This window comes from Mchenga conophoros, linkage group LG5, assembly GCF_057382185.1.
Source record: "Mchenga conophoros isolate Kocher_MC1m ecotype Shallow Benthic linkage group LG5, M_conophoros_male_GT1.1, whole genome shotgun sequence".
Taxonomy (NCBI): Eukaryota; Metazoa; Chordata; class Actinopteri; order Cichliformes; family Cichlidae; genus Mchenga; species Mchenga conophoros.
This window is the reverse complement of record NC_140530.1, coordinates 35,277,887-35,297,101: the sequence shown is the minus strand read 5'-3', so window position 1 is coordinate 35,297,101 and position 19,215 is coordinate 35,277,887. Positions and strand designations below refer to the sequence as shown.

Here is a 19,215-nt window from a genome sequence, read left to right as displayed (position 1 = left end):
CACTGGAGCTGTACTGTACTGTTAAAGTAATACAATTAAAGTAATAAAATACATTAGTTCCTTGGCAAATAGCAGCATGGCACCAGACTACTGAATAAGAAAGCTAAAGTTATCTCATGGTCTCTATCTAGCATACATTAGCTAACTTTTTGGACACTATTTAAAGATCAGATGTACATCAGAAGACATTTTTCACATCACAGCAATTACCCTGCATTTTAAGATAAAATGTGTTTAAAATTAGCCCATGAAATTACATCTTCATCCTCTTTCAGCAGCAAAACAAGTCCTATTTAACAATTTATGTTTTAATTTATGTTTACATCATGACAGCAAGAAAACTAGACATTTAGACCTGATTTCCTTGTAACCTTTACCTTCTGCAATAGACAAGTTGAGAATATATATAAAATTAGAGACATCAGTCAGAAAATAATATCAAAATACACTATTATTGCTACCATAACTTAGTTATTTTTATGGGTGGTATGTTGAAATTTAGGGGTACCAGAAAATAGGGTCTAAACTCACAACAGTTGTACCTAGTGCAAAATCTTCCAAAACTAGTAATGCATAAAACTGAAGTGGCATTTACTTTAATATCTTCAAAGCGGGTTTGTAAAGATGTGTTTGTTGGGTATGTTTGTGTTTACTTCAAGCAGTGTTAGTCAGTGAGTTTGAGTCATGCAGTTCTTCCATGTGCTGATGTCAGTCACACAACCACTAATGGCAAATATTAAGCTTCAAATGGTTGTCAAGACCACACCTGTGGCTGAGAGTAAGCTGACATCAAAACACTCGTGCACACATGAAAGAGGTGTTTTAGAAAAATAACATGACTCAAACAGCATTTTAACGTAATATGATATGTAATTTATGCAGCGTTTAAATTCTGTTTTTCAAAGCATTCCTATCATGTCTGCTGCTTTAAGTGATGTGCTTACTTAACTGGGCTAGTTTTATCATTGAATAATACACCATCTGATTGCTACAAATTAAATTTTGTTTCATAATGAAGCACCTTCCCTGCTAAAATCACCACATGCTGAGTAACTGGCTGTTTTATAACAAATAAATCCTAAGAAGTGCATTAAAATAAACAAACTTGTCCTCAATTACTAAAAGATTTGTTAACATGAAAAGTTTTCTGTATCTGCTAAAACTCTGCAAGATTAAAAGAACATTAAAACGTTGTTGTATTAAAATAAATGTGGTCGCATGATCTTAGATACAGCCTACAACCTTACCCATTAAATATATTGCATTAGTTTTGGTGATAAAATATTTAATGTGTGTTTGGTAATATGTTTAGTAAACACAGTGGCATCGATTCTACAAAGGCTGATTCATACTTTCATCTCGTGAGGCATTTACTAATGTGCAGACAGATTCATGTTTGTGGTTATGTAAAATATTGAAGGGTGTAACATTTTGGCAATGCTAATCCTGCTTTTGAGAATATGAAACGTACATGAACAAACATTCAGTGGTTTTTAAAGCTCTATTTTATAGTCACAAGAAGAAATGTGGTGTTTATTCACAACAAAATAAATGTAACTGACACAATAAAAGATTCTGCAGAATATTGGGTTGAATAGACTTAATGGATAAAAGTATCCGGGCACATGACGCTCTGTTTTCAGTCCTATAGCCATGCAGCTATGCAGTCTGCTTTCACAAACATTTATGACCGAACAGGCCATTCTCACTACATTTGAGTAATACCACACTAGATATTACATGATCAGCTGTGGTATTATTGCAAAGTGGAACCACAGCAAGTCAGCCATGAAGTAGCAGACCACATAAAGTTACAGACTTTACGTGGGGTCACTGTGCCAGTGCCGAAGTGAATAGTGTGCAAAAGTCTGTGTATGTATGATGCATACATGGGCTCTGCTTGAAGTCTGTGAAATACTATGTCAGTAATTCCACTTTTATAAAGCTCGACTTGAGTTGGAGATTTAAGTGTAAAATATAAGAGATGATGTGATTTATTCCTAAATTTAAACAAGACTGGGCTCATCTTGAAATTTCAATCTGTGTAAAATGAAACAATGAAACCAAAATGAAAATGCAGATTTCTATGCAAAGATACTGGTGACGGGAGCGAGAAGAAAGACAGCGTTTGACTGTTGTGGCAGAGTTTAATTTTCTGACACTTCATAGTTCTTATAACAAACAAACTGACAGAATACCGTACACACAGCAAACAGACAGAAAAAGCTCAGTTCAAAAAATAAAAAGAATAAGAAACAACACAAACAGCAATGCCAAGACTTTTAGAACAGACCTCAACGACGCCTTTGAAGTAAAGTCCATCAGATAATCACAACAAAAATCTTCATATATGAGTCACTCTGGTGTGAGAAAGGTGATTTCTCTTAATATACATTTTTAAAAAAGGTGAACGTGGTCTATGAAGCTGCAAAAAAGCCTTAATATGTAAATACTGTTTTAATGGTAACCAAAATCCAGCTTATGAACACCACGGCCGGGCAGATGCTCAATATTTCCAACAATAACGAGACAAAAAGTGTCTAAAGGGTTTGTTTTTGTAAAGCAGCATAAATAATACCACTACTTTGTTGTTCTTACAAAGGACAGAAAAGTGACCATTTTCACACAATACTTTCACCTCGTTGTTAAAACGTGACAAAATACAGAAATGCAACACAAAAAATACCAGTACAGCAAAAAAAGACCTCACTTGGTCCCTCAGGTTCCACGTTAACAAACAAAACCAAGAGAAAAATAAACACATTGTATAATTGATACAGATAACTATAGCACACTTGGCACAAACTATTCCAAACACGCATCTACCGACTTCAAATGTGCAACAGTGTGCAGCAAGTAGGTCTAGAAATGATAATCCAGTGAGGAGTAAGGCCAGAAATCAGTCCTACGGGGCTCAGCTCATTTTGATTTAATGTTAGAAAGTATCTCTGCTGCCATCCTGTGAGCATCTCTGAGACTGACCGAATTATTAGCTGCATATTCTTTAGAATGAGTTTGTTTTTGACCTTAAAAACAGCAGTTTGACAAAACTATGCCAACTCCAGGGTCACTCACATGTGCTGTTTATCCTGCTCAGAAGCTGGTATAATATTGGTTTAACTGGCTTTCAAGATAAACACATTTAATGTAAGAAAAAAAAAACATGTTTAAGGTGGAAATCACTGAAAACATTAAGTGGATTAAGTTATTTTATTTTTCTAAACATTTGAGAAGATATGAGTTGTGCTTAGTGTCTCATGAACAGCACACAAATATTTCAAGTCATCAGTGAAATCACATCTTTTCAGAGACATTTAGAGAAGACAGAGGGCTACAAATATGTCAAAAAGAAAGTAAAAAATAAAAAATCAACTAAAATTTTTAAGGTAAGACAGAATACCTGAAAAAACAAATAATTTTTTAGCTCTGGGTATTTTATCTACACTTAAAATATTTTCAAATATTCAGCGGATTTCGTTTTAGTTTTAGTTTTATAATGCCGAACCGAACACGAATACGTTACGTCCTGTAATTGTCCAGGTCGAGTGGTGCTCAACCTTCATGGCATTCAATACCCAAACATTCATGATGAACATGCACAGTATTATTTTCCATTTCAGTGTCCTGCTCAACCTTCAACGTGAGTGGCAGCAGCACAGTGGGCATAAAGCGTCAGTGTGCTATCAAATTCATACAAGCACTTAACCACAATTTATTTTTTAATATGAATTTTGTAGGTTGTTTGTCAGGATAAGCCCGGCAATATTCTCTGTTTCTGTTCCATAAGATGGCAACAATGTAACAATGAATTTAACCTAGCTCAGTAATTCTCAAAGTCTGGGCTGCAGCCCACTTGTACCCACAGTAGGTACTACAGGTGTTCTGTGAGAGGTATTTTATAATAAATAAAGTTTAACCTTATTTTTTAGTTACAAAAAATTAAGATTTTTTTATGATGGCTATTTAAATGTAAACATCCTATCAATTCATGCCATGTATGTGACCTAATTTGATCTGTAAAGTTTCCCCAATGTTGCCAATGGCAGGAAAAAAGGTGAAATGCAGTGATTTAAAACCGGCAAATCAAGAGACGATCAAAGTGAATCTGTGCAAACACAACGATTTCCAATCTTAAGTTGTGAAAAAAAAATTGAAAATAATTTTTGATATTTGAAATTAAATTGTGGTGTTATTAAGATCGGAAATTGCTACAGTGACACCAGGAAAGAGTGCTTGGAGAGCATGACACCAAAGATATTGTGAGAGTGTGCAGTTGATTTGGAATCTTGCTTCCTTCAAAATGGCTTTTTCAAAGATGGGGACCAGGTCTGCAACCCCAGTTGCTGTCTTCAGTTTGCTGTCAGTTTGTGACAGAAGGGGCTCCAGTTGGCAAATTGTGAATCTGTTGCTGTCTGTTGCAAATCTGTTGCTATCTACATACACAGAAATTTACACTCAACAGAAATTTAAATGAACTACTTACATTCAGAGTCCAGTTACAACCTCATAGACTCAAAACAGAAATTTCTCCACAAATAGCGATGTGATGGTTGCTGCAAGACAGCGAAATGATATAGATGCAGCTTTGCTTTTATTTAGGAATACAAGCAGTTGGCAACAATTTGTGTTAAAATCAACTGCAAAGAGATGAGGCACAGATGAGTCCTGCACAGACTGACTCAGATTGATTGCTACTTGTTGGCAATCTGTCTACATTTATAAATTAGACGGCAATTATTTGCAAGCTTTAACCAGTCTGTCTGAGAGTGACTGGAGTCAGTTTGAGTCAGACTGTTTGGACACAGGCTGCCACGGAGCAGGTAACCTACAAAATCACCTTAGGATCAAAATTGGGCACCCAGTTAGTTTTTGAAACTACCTGCAATCGGTTGCTGAATGCAACAGTTTTACTGTAGTGTGACTGAGCCATAAACGATACTTCATTCTGGGACACTGTCGATACAATCATGTTATTCAGTATCCTGGCCTTACTAACACTTGCTGTTGTACTGAAACCAAATGTTGTAGTATTTCCCCTCCCAAAATATGCAATGTTATATACCTTTTATTATTATCACTGTTTCACTGCATGGCTTGTTTCTTCTTTACATTAACATGTCAGAACCCTCATGTACATTGTCCTTCTGCTGTACAAACTACTGCAACACATATATTAATCTGCAGGAGAAAATTATTTAAAACAAGTTATTTTCCTGTGTTTTTGTAACACAAACAGTTAAGACTAGGATGAATGAATTTCAGCTAATCAAGTGGTTGGTTTTGGTCTTTTCATGGGATGTACTGTAACCTCATCCTTCAACATTAAATTATACATTTGCTTTATAGTAATTCTCCGGTCAGCTCAAGGCTGAGAACCACTGCTCTGTTTCAATGCAGTACGACGACCGTCAGCCTTCAGTCCACATTCAGTGGGATTTTTCAAATACAACTAAAATCACAGTTTGGTTTGAGGAATCAACATAATGTATCGATACAATTATCCAACGAAAACAAAGAAACGCTGTTTCCAGTCTGCAACAAATGAAATACACATTTCAGGGATGATATTAGCAGCATCAGGCATGGCGACTTTAAACTAAAACAGTTTATGTTTCTCAAAATACTATAGACAATCACATAACACAAACATGACCAATCAGATTCAACAGCTTTGTTCTTCAGTATTTAATCCAACAAATCTTCTTTTTCACTGTGAATTCACGTCAAATTTACTGTGAATTTGTGATGGTCAACAGGGTTTGTTGATGTTTCTGCCAGTTGCACAATATCATCAGTTATTTTCCACCATCTCCACTGCTGTAGGAAACGTTTAGAAATGCAGCAGCTCTCATCGTATCTACAGTACATACACAACATGACACGAGCGTGATTCTCAGGTCACATATCTACAGTCCTCTACCTCAATAATGTCTCCATAACTGGTGAGTCCTCTGGAGTACACCTCTCTTCTCACTGACCCTGTATTAGGGAACACGGTACGTCCATGAATGTAGTGTTACCTGCTTCCTCCTCCTCTGCTTTTCTTCCCCCTGGTGGGGTGAGTTACATCTTTCAGCCACACAGTCACAGAGCCGAGACTTTGACGATGTTGGCGCCAGCTGAGCTTGTTGTGGTCTGAATGCTCAAGGGTGGTGGGTGACTTGGAGGTTGGGGCGGCCTCCGCTGTGGGGGCCCGTGGAACCCGTCTCCATCAGGGGTTAAAGCAGGGGGTGTTGGGAGGCTGATGATGGCTGTGGTGATCCGGCCACTTTTGCAGTTGATCCTGCTGCTCTCGTCAGTTTTAAGGTTGAGGTTGGAGCGGCTGTTAAGTATAATTAAATGTGGTTAATGTCTAGTACAAACAGTAGTAATTGCATATGTAATTACATATCATTTTTAAGCAAAACATGTTCTGTAATTTCTATAATGTTTTTGTAAATTTGGGCAGGAAATGAAGATTCTGGAGAAATTTATATACCAAAGTTTTATCAGTTAACTGCACTCACAGTCAGCTTTATTATTTATGCCTAAACAAATCTTTAAAACAACACTTTATGACTTTATGGACAGAAGTACTGGGCCACCTACACATTACACCTACAGGAGCTTTTATGACATCCCATTATAAATTCATAGGCATTAAAATGGAAATGGTCTCCCCTCTGCAGCAATAATGGCTTCTACTCTTCTGTGATGACTTTCTACAAGATTTTGAAGTGTGTCTGGGAATTCTTGCCAATTCAACCGGGAGAACATTTGTGAGGTCAGACACTGATGAGGGGTATGACTCACAATCTCCACTCTTGTTCATCCCAAAAGTGTTTAATGGGCTCTGTGTGGGTCACTCAAGGTCTTCAGCACTATCAGCTGATCATAATGTTATGGCCCATGCTTTGCGCACTGGGATACAGTCATGCTGGAAGAGAAAAGGGTCTTCCCCAAACTGATTTTTTCAACACTGAAGCATAGATCAGTCCAAACCAGACCAGACCAATCCTAAAAATAAACAACCCTATAAGGTAAAATTCGGTGGAGGAGGGGTCTGGCATTTGCCAAACCAAGACTAATCCGTCATTCTGCCTGGAACTCCACAGAACATATTTCCACTGCTCCAGAATCCAGGGGCAGTGGACTTTACACCATTCCAGCAGACGCTTGGCATTGTGCTCGCATGTTGCTCTCCAGACGTGAAAACTCATTCCACGAAGCTCTCGTCAGACAGTTTCTATGCTATCCCAGAGGAGGTTTGGAACTCTGCAGTTATTCAGTCAGCAGAGCATTGGTAAGTTTTAAGCCCTGTGTGCCTCAGCACTTTGTAACTTTACTTGATCTGACACTTAGTAGCTGAATTGCCGTGGGTCCTAAATGCTTCCACTTTGCAATTTGCATACCACTTACAGTTTATCGTTGAATATTAGAAAGGAAGATATTTCAGACAGACTTGTTGCAACAATGGTATCCTAGTACTGTACCGTGCTCAAATTAATTGAGCTCTTTAGAACGACACATTCTTTCACAAAGGTTTGTGAAGGCAGAAGTCTAAATGCTCGATTTTATACATCTGTAGCAATGGGACTGAAAACACCTGGAACCAGAGACCAAGAAGTGTGACCAAATACCTTTGTCCATATAATGTATCTAGTGATGCATTTGAGAAGTAAAATATGAAACATGTGAGTCCTTAAAATACCTTTTATTTTGAGAGGAATTTGTGTAATAAAGCTGTACAAAACTAAAATGACATTTTTAAAAGTTAATGTACTCTGCTAGTTAAAAAGTATAACTACTTTCTCAAAGATATATTTTATTTAATTAGATTATTTAAATGCAGCTGGATTAATGTTGACAATTGCCTATTCAGATCCATCTATTAAATGTCTAGAGTCGAGTGAGGGACTTCAAAGTGTACCCCCAGAGATGTGTTTTGGAGTGAAAGATTAATGCTTGCACACATAAAACAGTTTCAATGGCCAAACACCAGGAGTTTGAAATTTTTTGCCAAACCTCTGATGCTTGCCCCTGCATCTGTTTTTGTTTCACCTGGCGGTGTGGGACAGTGGGTCACCACACTGTATGTGGATGGCACTGAGCTCCTGCAGCGGGCCCTGGTGTGTTGAATGGGTGGTGGGCAGGCTGGTGTTAGGCAGAGGAACATTTCTCTTTCTCTTTCGACTACAACAGGTACGTGTGGAGCTGTCATGGCTGGATACAGAGGGACTGCGTGAGGGATAGGTCTGCAGAGCCGTTTCCAAACAGTTCTGCTCGTATATCTGCTCGTCCACAAACTCGTGAGCCTGGAGAGAAAAAGATGAATGAAAAAAAAACATGGGGATAGCAAAACAGGAGAGAGGAAAAACAGCAGTCTGTAAATAGGCTACACAACAGCGTTATAGGACTTGTTGCCCAGTTGTACTTCACTTATAATTTTACAAAAGGAACCACACCAAAACAAATACAATTTAAAGAAATTATAAAAAATAACCTTCATCTTATCATACAAAAATCATGCACCTGGCTGATTTCCTTTATTGGCTGCCTGGATAACACTGTCAGTGTTTAATACAGATCTTAGCCAACATCTTTTGCAACAGTAGCTTTAAAGACTTTACAGTGGATGCAGATTTGAGACAAACCTTTACATGACGATCTAAATCCTGTCCTGTCCTCAAACTGTAGTACGAACCAGTGTCTTCTGTGTCTTGTTGCACAGGTCTGCACAGGTTACCATAGCTAAACTTTAACACAAGTATACCACAGACCAGGTTTAAGTGAACTTAGGGGTAGTTATGTTTAACAGATACTGTGAATATTCCTTTAATATCATAATTTAAGTTCAAGAGTAGTTTCATCCTCATACAGAGACTAAAGGAATACATAAATGTCCAACATTATGATGTACAACTGTTAGCTTGAAGCCAGAAAGTTCTAATTCAAGCTCGACTGACTGTCACAAGTATAAACTGACGTATTCTGTCTAATAGGGAACCTTAAATTTAATGTGATTCAGTACTGAAAGGAAACTCATTTAAATGTTGAATCTTTACTTCATTGTCATGCCTGAAAATCTGAACAACTGTGTACAAAAACTCAGTTTGAATAAATATAAAACAATATAGAAATGTGAAAAATAGTGACAACATCGCAAATCACAAGCGACAACACAGAGAAAATAATAAAAGAGAATATTCCTCTGTCCAAATACACACTGGTGTGCCGTCAGTGACGCCTCATCTGTGTGAACTGCATGACAAAACTGTGGTGGGCAGTTCAGAAACCAGGTTCACTGCAGTGTAGCAGATTTGGCATCGTAATATGCCAAATGTAGTTTATGGTGCAGCTGAGTTGTAAAACCCCGCAAGTTCCAGTTTTTACAGACCCACTCTAAACCCCACACCCACAAAGTCCCATAACAACTGTCAACCTGGCGTGCAAACATTATGACATTTTTTTTAAAAATTATTTATTTTACCAAGAATGTGTTTTTTGCTTCCAGCTGAACTCAAACCACAGATTTGAGAGCAAAGAACACCTTACTGTGACAATGACAGACATTTTTGGCAATGCCCTAAACACCTTTTTTCATCTGTTTTGGGGGAAGTTGGCAGCTACATGCAAAGTCAGTGTGAAGAGCAAGCTTCTGATAAGGTAACATTTGGAAAATCTAAAAAAGTTTCATCGCTAGCTTCATTAATGTTAGCCAAGTTTTCAGCCATAGCTACACAGTGGACATGTATATTTATAACAGAGTGCACTTACTGTTGTTTTCTCCAGACAGTGCAGTAGGTGGTGGTGTTGGCTCTCTAACAGAGAGATGGACTTCTGGGTCAGCTTCTGCTCATCCTCTTCTGTACCCTGATTGTACACACACACACACACACACACACACACACACGCACGCACGCACGCACGCACGCACACAGTAGGTATTAGTAGGTATTATGAAATTATTCAGGAAGTTGCCCTTGGACATAAATCTCTAGACATAAAGACCCAGATGCTGAGATTGCTCTTTGATATTTACTTAATACTTTGAAAATGAACCTTTAGCAATGAAGTAGTAATAAAAAGCCGGAGGTTCTGCTTCATGGCATTCAGTTTCATCTGAAATCTTTTTGTTCATGTTTGATGAGTTTCTCCTCATTTCAGTTATGAACAGGTAGACAACAGCTCCTGCCAATTGCTTTCAAATAATTTACTTGTTACATAGTGAACCACATTCCTGTTTGGAGTGAATTGATCCCTTATCTTTAGGTCTGCTTAGCAAGTGGTTTGTCCACTTTCTCCAATTTGTAATTTATTTCCTATTTTGTAGTTTTTTGTTTTTTTAAAAAAAATCCACAAACAGCCTACTGTTTTTCTTTGATTTGTTTCCTTGTCTAAGCAAGCAGCAAAATAACTTCCAATTTCAGTTTATTGAGCAAACAACATGCAAATTATAAAACCGTGCTACTGCGAATCCTCTAACTTAATTGTCTAAGTAGGTACTGCTGAGTGTTATTTGATTCTGGAGGCAGCTAAACAGTTATTGATGTCAGAAGCTTCAGAAAGAAGAGAAATCGCAGAGTTTGAGGAAGGGAAAAAAACCCCACAGAAGCAGAAACTTATGGAACCCTTTGTTGGTATTTTTCCTGACAGGCTTAGTTTGAAATTCAGCCTTTAATATTCCTTTGTCTCAAAGTAACTGCAATTACCAAATAACATGAAAACTGAAAATGGTTAATTCTCTCCCCACACTGTTCATTGTTACTCAGAGGATTGGGGTAGGAGGCAAACCAGCCCATGGACTCTCATTTGGATTCCAGGAACATGAACAACACCGTCACGTGGGCACGTTTTCCGATCGCTGGATTTGTGCATTTATCCTCTGGCAGAGGACCTATACACACATAATATAGATACAGAGCGAGATTCAATGGTCTTTCATGTAAATAAAGAAGCTGACTTTGTGCAGTCAGTAAAAGGAAGCTGATCACGATAACCGTGCTGCTAATGAATGATTGGACAATAACTAAATGTGTTTTTTCCCAATGTATTTGTAATAAAAAACTCCCCCTGAAGCAGTGGTTCCCGTATTTTGTTATATTTTATTTTCAAACTCCATTGCATTTAGTATATTTAGTAAACAACTAAACAAATACAAGTAAACTGCAGTAAATTACAGGTAGCAATGAAATAAACTACTAACTGTTTTACGTCCACATCTACACGGGTATTTTTGAAAACGCAGCTGTTTCTACGCGTTTGGGCCTTTCGTCCACACATAAATGGTGTTTCGAATCACCGAAAACTGCGATTTTTTTAAAAACTCAGGCTACGCCCACGTGTACACGGGTATTTTTGAAAACGCAGATTTTTCTATGTGTTTGCACCTTTCGTCCACACTTTGGGAACCTCTGCCCTTAAGTATTCAGTGTTATTCATGTGATGTCCAAAACTACAACAGTAATAATGAGATGTGTATAATTATGTGAACATATCTTTTTCAGGGACTGAGTAAATGAAATAATCCAAAAATTAATTGTCTTGATTAAAGATGTATTCAGGGATGCAGGACTCTTTTTATAGGTTATTTTATTTAATATTAAATGATGTATCAATTAATTTTGTTACTTTGTAGCAACTCAATTTATTTATTTCAGATTCAAGAAGGTCTTCTACCATCTGGGCATTTTTCAATATCCTCAAAATGGATGTATGACCCAAATGTCAAGTTCCTGGAGATGTCATTAGAGGGCTGTGATTTGTCAGTCTGGCTATCCAACTAATGTTGTAACTGCACTATTCAATCACATATTACCATAAATAGGTGTTCAAATCAGTTAGAGAATGACATTAATGCACTTTATCCAATGTTAAGTTACTTCTGTATTCTGGAGCTGGCCTGGCCATTGCCTCAATGGAAGTGTGAAGGGTAATATCAGTTAGTTTGGCATTTAGCTGTGAGTCAGGTCCAGGATGCTGTGAGTTCAGGATATATAGAGTGCTATGTGCTGTGGCCTCAGTCACACAGGCCTAGACCAGCTGGTCACCAACTGGCAATCACCGGTCATGAGGATTAAATGTGTATTCCTTGAATATGCCTCACCTTTGTCACAAGGTGAAATAAGTCACAAAGAGGTTTACACTGAACACCTGCAAACACTTGCCAACTGCTCTCTCCAAGCGGTAGTGAAAACAGAGAGTTGTATAAGTAAAAGGCATAACTTGACTTTGAAGGCAAATTTTCTCCATTTTTGGTAATAGTTAGGTTATAATTGCAGACAAGATTTTCTATACAGAACACAACAGCAGTTGTCTCAAGGCACTTTAACCCCAACAATCAGACGACCACCTATGAGCAAGCACTTGGTGACAGCGGGAAGGAAAAACTCCCACTCCCAAAACTACCATAACTGTGGCAGCCATGGCAAACTGCTAACGACCAAAGCCATCTGAAAGAGGTAATCGGTGCAGCATCGTCTTTGCAACCAATTTCACCAAGTGACTCATAATGACCTCCATGCACCCAGTTTTCCTGGTGAGTTGTGGATACCGGATCTCTAGGCCTTTGTGATTGAGGTCTAAGCTAGCTGTTGAGTTACTACAGCAGTGCCTCCCTTTAAAGTTGGGTCTGCTTGTTGTCACTGTTTGTGCAATTATGCATATGTTGAATATAAATAATACAATTGTGAAGCTTCCCACCTTTTTTCATTTCATTTGCTGAGTAACCAGTGAAATAATAAATATAGTTTTATTTAAGCTGATGTCCGAGTTGTTGCATACTTCTATAGCACATTGATCAAGATAGTACCTAAACTCAGATCTTATTCAAGATTCAAGATTCAAAGTGTTTATTGTCATGTATACAGAAGAAATAGCATTTCTCTGTGCAATGAAATTCTTCCTTTGGTGTCCATACACAAATGCCAAGTTAGGTAAGGGTTAAAGGAACAAGATAATAAAGATAAAAATAAGGATAAAAAGTGTGCTGATGTACAAATTGCAGTTGGGGTAGGTCAGCTGTTCAGGAGTTTTATAGCATATATTCTGGATGTATGCTGCTATTTGAAAAAAAAAAGCCATTGTTTCTTAATAACAATTAAAATAAATATCTTGTTATATTTATCTTGTTATGGTCCAGTGTTCCACGACCAGGACGAAAACCGCATTGTTCCTCCTGCATCCGAGGTTCGACTAACGGACGAACTCTCCTTTCCAACACCCTGGCATAGACTTTCCCAGGGAGGCTGAGGAGTGTGATCCCCCTGTAGTTGGAACACACCCTCCGGTCCCCCTTCTTAAAGATGGGGACCACCACCCCGGTCTGCCAGTCCACAGGTACTGCCCCTGATCTCCACGCAACATTGCAGAGGCGTGCCAACCAGGACAGCCCTACAACGTCCAGAGCCTTCAGGAACTCGGGGCGGACCTCATCAACACCAGGGTGAGGGCCTCCAGCTCGCACTGGAACGGTTCGCAGCCGAGTGTGAAGCAGCGGGAATGAGGATCAGCACCTCCAAATCTGAGGCCATGGTTCTCAGCCGGAAAAGGGTGGAGTGCCCACTCTGGGTCGGGGATGAGTTCCTGCCCCAAGTGGAGGAGTTCAAGTATCTCGGGGTCTTGTTCGCGAGTGATGGGAGAAGGGAGCCCGAGATCGACAGACGGATTATGGCTGCAGCTGCAGTAATGGTGAAGAGGGAGCTGAGTGTAAAAGCGAAGCTCTTAATTTACCGGTCGATCTACATCCCTACCCTCACCTATGGCCACGAGCTGTGGGTAGTGACCGAAAGAACGAGATCGCGGATACAAGCGGCAGAAATGAGCTTCCTCCGAAGGGTGGCTGGCCTCTCCCTTAGAGATAGGGTGAGAAGTTCGGCCATCCGGGAGGGGCTCAGAGTAGAGCCGCTGCTCCTCCACATCGAAAGGAGCCAGCTGAGGTGGTTCGGGCATCTGACAAGGATGCCCCCTGGGCGCCTCCTGGGTGAGGTGTCCCAGGCATGTCCCACCGGCAGGAGGCCCCGGGGCAGACCCAGGACACGCTGGAGAGATTATATCTCTCGGCTGGCCTGGGAACGCCTTGGTATTCCCCCGGATAAGCTGGAGGAGGTGGCTGGGGAGAGGGAGGTCTGGGCCTCTTTGCTTAGGCTGCTGCCCCCGCGACCCGGCCCCGGATAAAGCGGATGAAGATGGATGGATGGATAAATATCTTGTGGAGATGCTGTAAACCTTCAAAAATAAGTGGGTGACATAAGGTATAATACCTATGAAAAATTTGATTTGGTCTAAGCGCATTATCAAGACTAGGAACACTCAGCTCCTGGGGCGGAAAGTTGATCATTTTGGAAACCTGAAAGTGTACTAATGCATAGCTGATGGCATGGGCATGCAGGAAGTACAAATATATGTTTATATACATATTTCAAGGCTTGATGGCATCAAGTAAATGAGTGACCCACTCATTTATTTTATATATATTGTCCTAGTTCACTACAGCCTTCTTTTTTTGCGTTCTTGTATGTGCTGATTTTTGTATAAGTGAAGCTGGCTTTTATGGGTGTGTGGCTTCTTTCTTTGTTTCTTTAGTGCATGACGCACCATTCCTCTGTGATACTGTTTTGAGCAGTTTTTTTATAGATTTAAATTACTCCAGGAAAAAAGATCAGATAAGAGATAAAGCTGTAATGCCTTCGTATGCAAGATTACCATAAAACTCAACAGGATTATCAATACCCGTGATCTAAGTAACAAATAAAAAAAGCCAAGATGCAACCAGACCCCGAGTGAACTTCTAGTCTAACTAATGACTGTGACAGAATCAGTGATTTTTGTCATATATCTCCACTCACTCCTACCTCGGACCCACGCAGCGTCACCGACTGTCAGAATTGACACCATCGTAATTTGATGCATCAGGACTCTGGCAGCTTCATCACAGACACGAAAAGAAAAGGGGGGTGCTCAGTGCTCACAGATGGCATTTATATGATAATTCTAACCACTTGCAGACACCCATGAGCTTTCATACTGGACTCTATTAGGTCCAAATGGATTTTAGTAACCATCTGCAAGGAGGGGAGTGTGTCACTGAAAACACGAGCGATGGTCTAGATGGATGGGATTTAGGCAATTTGCTCACACTTTACCTAACACATTTTTCCACGGTGGTTATAATATATGTGTATATATATATATATATATTGTATAAAAGAGTGAGGGGATGATTGATTCAAAAAGTAGAAAGTTCTGATCTTTATGCGCAGACATGCATTACAGTAGAGCAAATAATTATTTATGTCCTCTTCTTAGGCTAGGCATTAGAAACTGAATTTCAAAACTACTTTCAAGTTAATCTCTATTGTCTCCACTGTTTCATTGTTCAGCGGCTCCGTTTTGCTTTGAAGCCTCCTTTAATGCACTAACAACCTAATTATTACCAAGAGCGACTCGACAAGCAATTAAGAACAATCTTACATCCTAGATAACCTCAGCTTACCGTTTTCACAGACACAGATTAAATCAAGTCTCAGACTGATGAACAACCAAAAAAAGCACTTTGTGTTATTACACAGATAACACTCACATGGGGCATTATTAGCCTCTGCTATCACCTCTTCCCTGCATAACAACAAGAATGTAATGGCTCCAACTTCTTCTTTTATAGCCTCTAAATTACTTTTAAATTGTTCTCTGTTTATTTGACAGTAATTGTTGCCACTTTGCTTGTGTTTGCGTACTGCAGATGTGAAGTTGTTGCCTCCAAGCAACTGAGTTGCAGTGAACTGAAATAATTAGTACATGGGCGTTTGACAAGGAACAACATGATTAATACTGAATTACAACCTGCTGGCATTGCACCATTTTTAATGAGCACACTTAATTAAAACAGCTTCCAAGAAATCATCGCGCCCACTTTGCTGTTGGTGGATCTTTGCATTCAGAGGGTCAGGGGTCTTTCTCACCGTCAGCTCCAGCAGTTCGTTGAGAAGTCCGTTGCGTTTGCTCTGAAGGAAGGCGTTGGCGCTGCCGGACTTGGCTATTCTTATCCTGGCCAGTCTGGCTTTCTGGGTGTGGGACGAAGAAGAAGTCACAGCATCAGACAAGGTAGGCGGGAGGTCGGAGAAGATGACTAATACCTATTTAATGATAAGAATCTGCCAACTCATCACACAAACTCTGTAGTAATTTTCACAGCTACTACATGACTGCTCTTATCTCTGCATTTTCAAGTTTCTCTCTTTCATTATATATGACAGAGACTGCTGTCATGTTCTTGTGTCTGTAACATGCTGCTACTGAGTATGTCTGTAAGTCGGCACCCAAACAATACACTCATTTGGGATTGCTGAAAATTTAATTTCAAGTCTGAAATGAGCATAAATATGTTGCTATCTAGCTGCTGCAGATTTTTGCTCACATTTAGCTGAAATCCCAGTAGTGATGTTGGGCGATAAGGCCTGGCTCAGTTTCCAGTTTTTCCCAAAGATGCTGACTGAGGCTGAAGTCACCAGCTAGAAAAAGGTTTTAGACAGCAAATTCTACGATAATGGCTTGTCTTTGTGTTTGGGGGAAACATGATAGGATTTCAAGTTACTGGAGGCTTATACCAACTCTAGATTACAGGTGTGCAAGAATATGAGGACCTTTAAACAGGTTTAAAACAGTTAAATAATATGTAAATACTTTGATCAGTTTTTAGTCTAACACAGTGCTCTTTTTAAATATATAAAGATCTCTTATGTTTTATAGAGAAAACAACAATCAAAATCATGAAAGCAATTCTTGGGTAGTTGTAGCTTTAATTGGGATGTCTAACAACAATTTTGCCAAGGCAGTGTAGATTGAATCAAAAAGCTTTTTTTAATGAATGTCTTCTTTTAACTTTTTATTCTTTCATCTGTAACTTTAGCCCTTATATTTTCTGATTCTTTACAGCTTCGCTTTTTCTAGTTTTTCCTTCCAGTCCATTGATACAGAGTTTTTTTTTTTTTTTTTTTTATAATTCATTTTATTTGGATCCCTGGAAGAGCAGCAAACTCTGACTAATCATAAATAAAGAATGAAGAATCACGATGATCTCTTTGAAACTCCAATTTTTGGCAGAAAGTTGTGAGACTTTTGAGTCTGAACCCTTCAGATTGATTCTTCTAAAAAGGATAAAACTAAAGAGTCGGTCCACCAAGAAAAGCAACAACAAAAAAAAATGGGCTCAAACTAAGAAAAATATAAATGCAACATGAAGCCAAGTCTTGCATTTAATGGTGCTGCAAGCACAAATTGATAATTTGCTGCATTAGTGCCAATTATGCCCATGAGAACCTACTGAGTTCACAACATTGCAAAGTCTGTTTGCCAACATTTATCAGTTTATTTTATTCCCTTTCTGTTGCAGCAAAAAGATAAAATTGCTTTAAATAACAGATAAAATAATAGAACAAAGGAGGCAGGAAATGAGAGAGATATTGCATTAAGGATTTCATAAAATGAAGAGGATATTATGACAACTGTAAGGTGAGCTTTATCTTTAACCTCACCCCACTGTGCTCTCTCTCTCTCACCCCCTTTATATACATTTAAGAAACAGGAGATACCGAAGAACATCTGCTTTCCAGACATGATTCAAAAGTAATATTTAGACGCTTCAAAAACTGCCTGTCAGACTAGTGAAGTTGTATGAAAAGCTGGAACCTGAGAGGTAATAATAGTGCTTGTGTATGTACGTGGTCAGTATGTGAGACAGGGGTAAAATGGGAGGATCATTGACTGCTTCTTTCTGCAGCTGAAGAGTGAATGAATTAGGAACCAGTGAAATTACCGTCACAAGCTGCCTGGCTTTATGATTGATCAAAAGTACTACTTGACACAAGAAAGGGAAAAATATGAAAGAATAAGCGTCTCTGATTCTTCTGTAAGTGCAAAAGGTTGTGCTGAGCGTCTGTGATGAGCTGCTGAGCCCAAACAGTTCTCTAAGAAACTTTTACTCTAAACACATGACAACTCCAGAGGTGTGATTGAGTCTCATTTAGTTCAAAGTTAAAGACAGTGGAAAATATTGAAGCAGATTAAGTCAAACTGCTTTAAAATCAAGTCCCTGAATAGTTAATAAAGGTATCACACATGGATCAATATTTGTCTAGCTGCAATAAAAATGATTTGTTTTCCAACTGAGCACTGTAGTGTTCATTTTTATGCTGTAAACCATTGTGTATGCTCTTGAACGAACTGCAAACCAGGCCTTTTAAAGGTCAATTTGCTTTTGATGGCCTTAAAATCCCATTGATTTAAAAGTTTGTCTGAGCCCCAGAAGGACTGAATGAATCTTTCACTGACATGTTAGTGAAAATGTAACTGAAAATTCTCTACCAATGATAATGAATTTATTGTTTTGTCCTACAAAACTCATCATCATGAAAATGCCAAACAGAAAAAAATTATGTTTACTTAAAAGTAAGTAAAAAAATGTAAATAAATAACTGAAACAAACCGAGGAATTTTCATATGTCAGATCAGGGCCGAATCCCAGTCCTCGAGAGCTACTGCAGCTTTTAGATGCATCCCTACTCCAACACAGTTGCATCAAATGGTTGGATTACCTTTTCAGCATGCCACCAAGTTTGGCAAAGGCCTAATAACAAGCCATTCATTTGATTCAGGTGTGTTAGAACTAGAGATGGCACGATACCACTTTTTTATGTCCGATACCGATACTGATATCATAAATTTGGATATCTGCCGATACCGATATGAATCCGATATAGTGTTTTTTAATCAACAAAACTGTTTTTTTTAAATATCTTGCTGCATTTTGTATAAGTTCATACTCAAGTTTAAAACAACAACTACACTAAAGCTATTCTGTTATACCTGTATGCAAAAAAAAATATTTCATAGTTCAGCAATACTGATCAATCTAATAAACTTAGACCTACACCATCCTTCCTATTCTGGTATTTTAAAGAGTACTTAGCGTAAATATTAAGCAACCTAACTAATAGGGTTCCAACTCCCAGCAACAACAAAAATAAATAAATAAAAAATAGGGAACCACCCCTCACGCGCCACCTCATGATGCTTAATCGACGTAATCAACCTTAATTTGATGCAGTGTGAAAAAAAAAGCACAGAAATCAATAATTTTTCAAGAAATATTAAATAGATTCAACATCTTTCTTCAACAAAATTGCAGACTGCACAGATGGTACCTTCCCAAAGGAAAATGTACTATAGCTTACTAGGGTA

At 38.6% G+C, this 19,215-nt stretch overlaps 1 protein-coding gene across 2 annotated transcripts in view; it reads right to left on the bottom strand.

Annotated features, from left to right (window-relative positions):
* Positions 1-2,127: 2,127 nt before the first annotated feature.
* The window catches only part of LOC146574986 (A-type voltage-gated potassium channel KCND3-like), a 99,628-nt gene continuing 82,540 nt past the window's right edge, over positions 2,128-19,215 (bottom strand). The window contains exons 4-7 of one of the 2 annotated variants that reach the window (XM_085275109.1): positions 15,939-16,040; positions 9,757-9,852; positions 8,041-8,294; positions 2,128-6,322 (exon numbers count right to left, since the gene is read on the bottom strand). In XM_085275109.1, coding sequence (XP_085131235.1) covers positions 6,085-6,322; positions 8,041-8,294; positions 9,757-9,852; positions 15,939-16,040 — 690 coding nt within the window. In that variant the 3' untranslated portion in view covers positions 2,128-6,084. The remainder of the gene's footprint in view (positions 6,323-8,040; positions 8,295-9,756; positions 9,853-15,938; positions 16,041-19,215) is intronic. The other variant, XM_085275110.1, reaches the window with a different exon arrangement.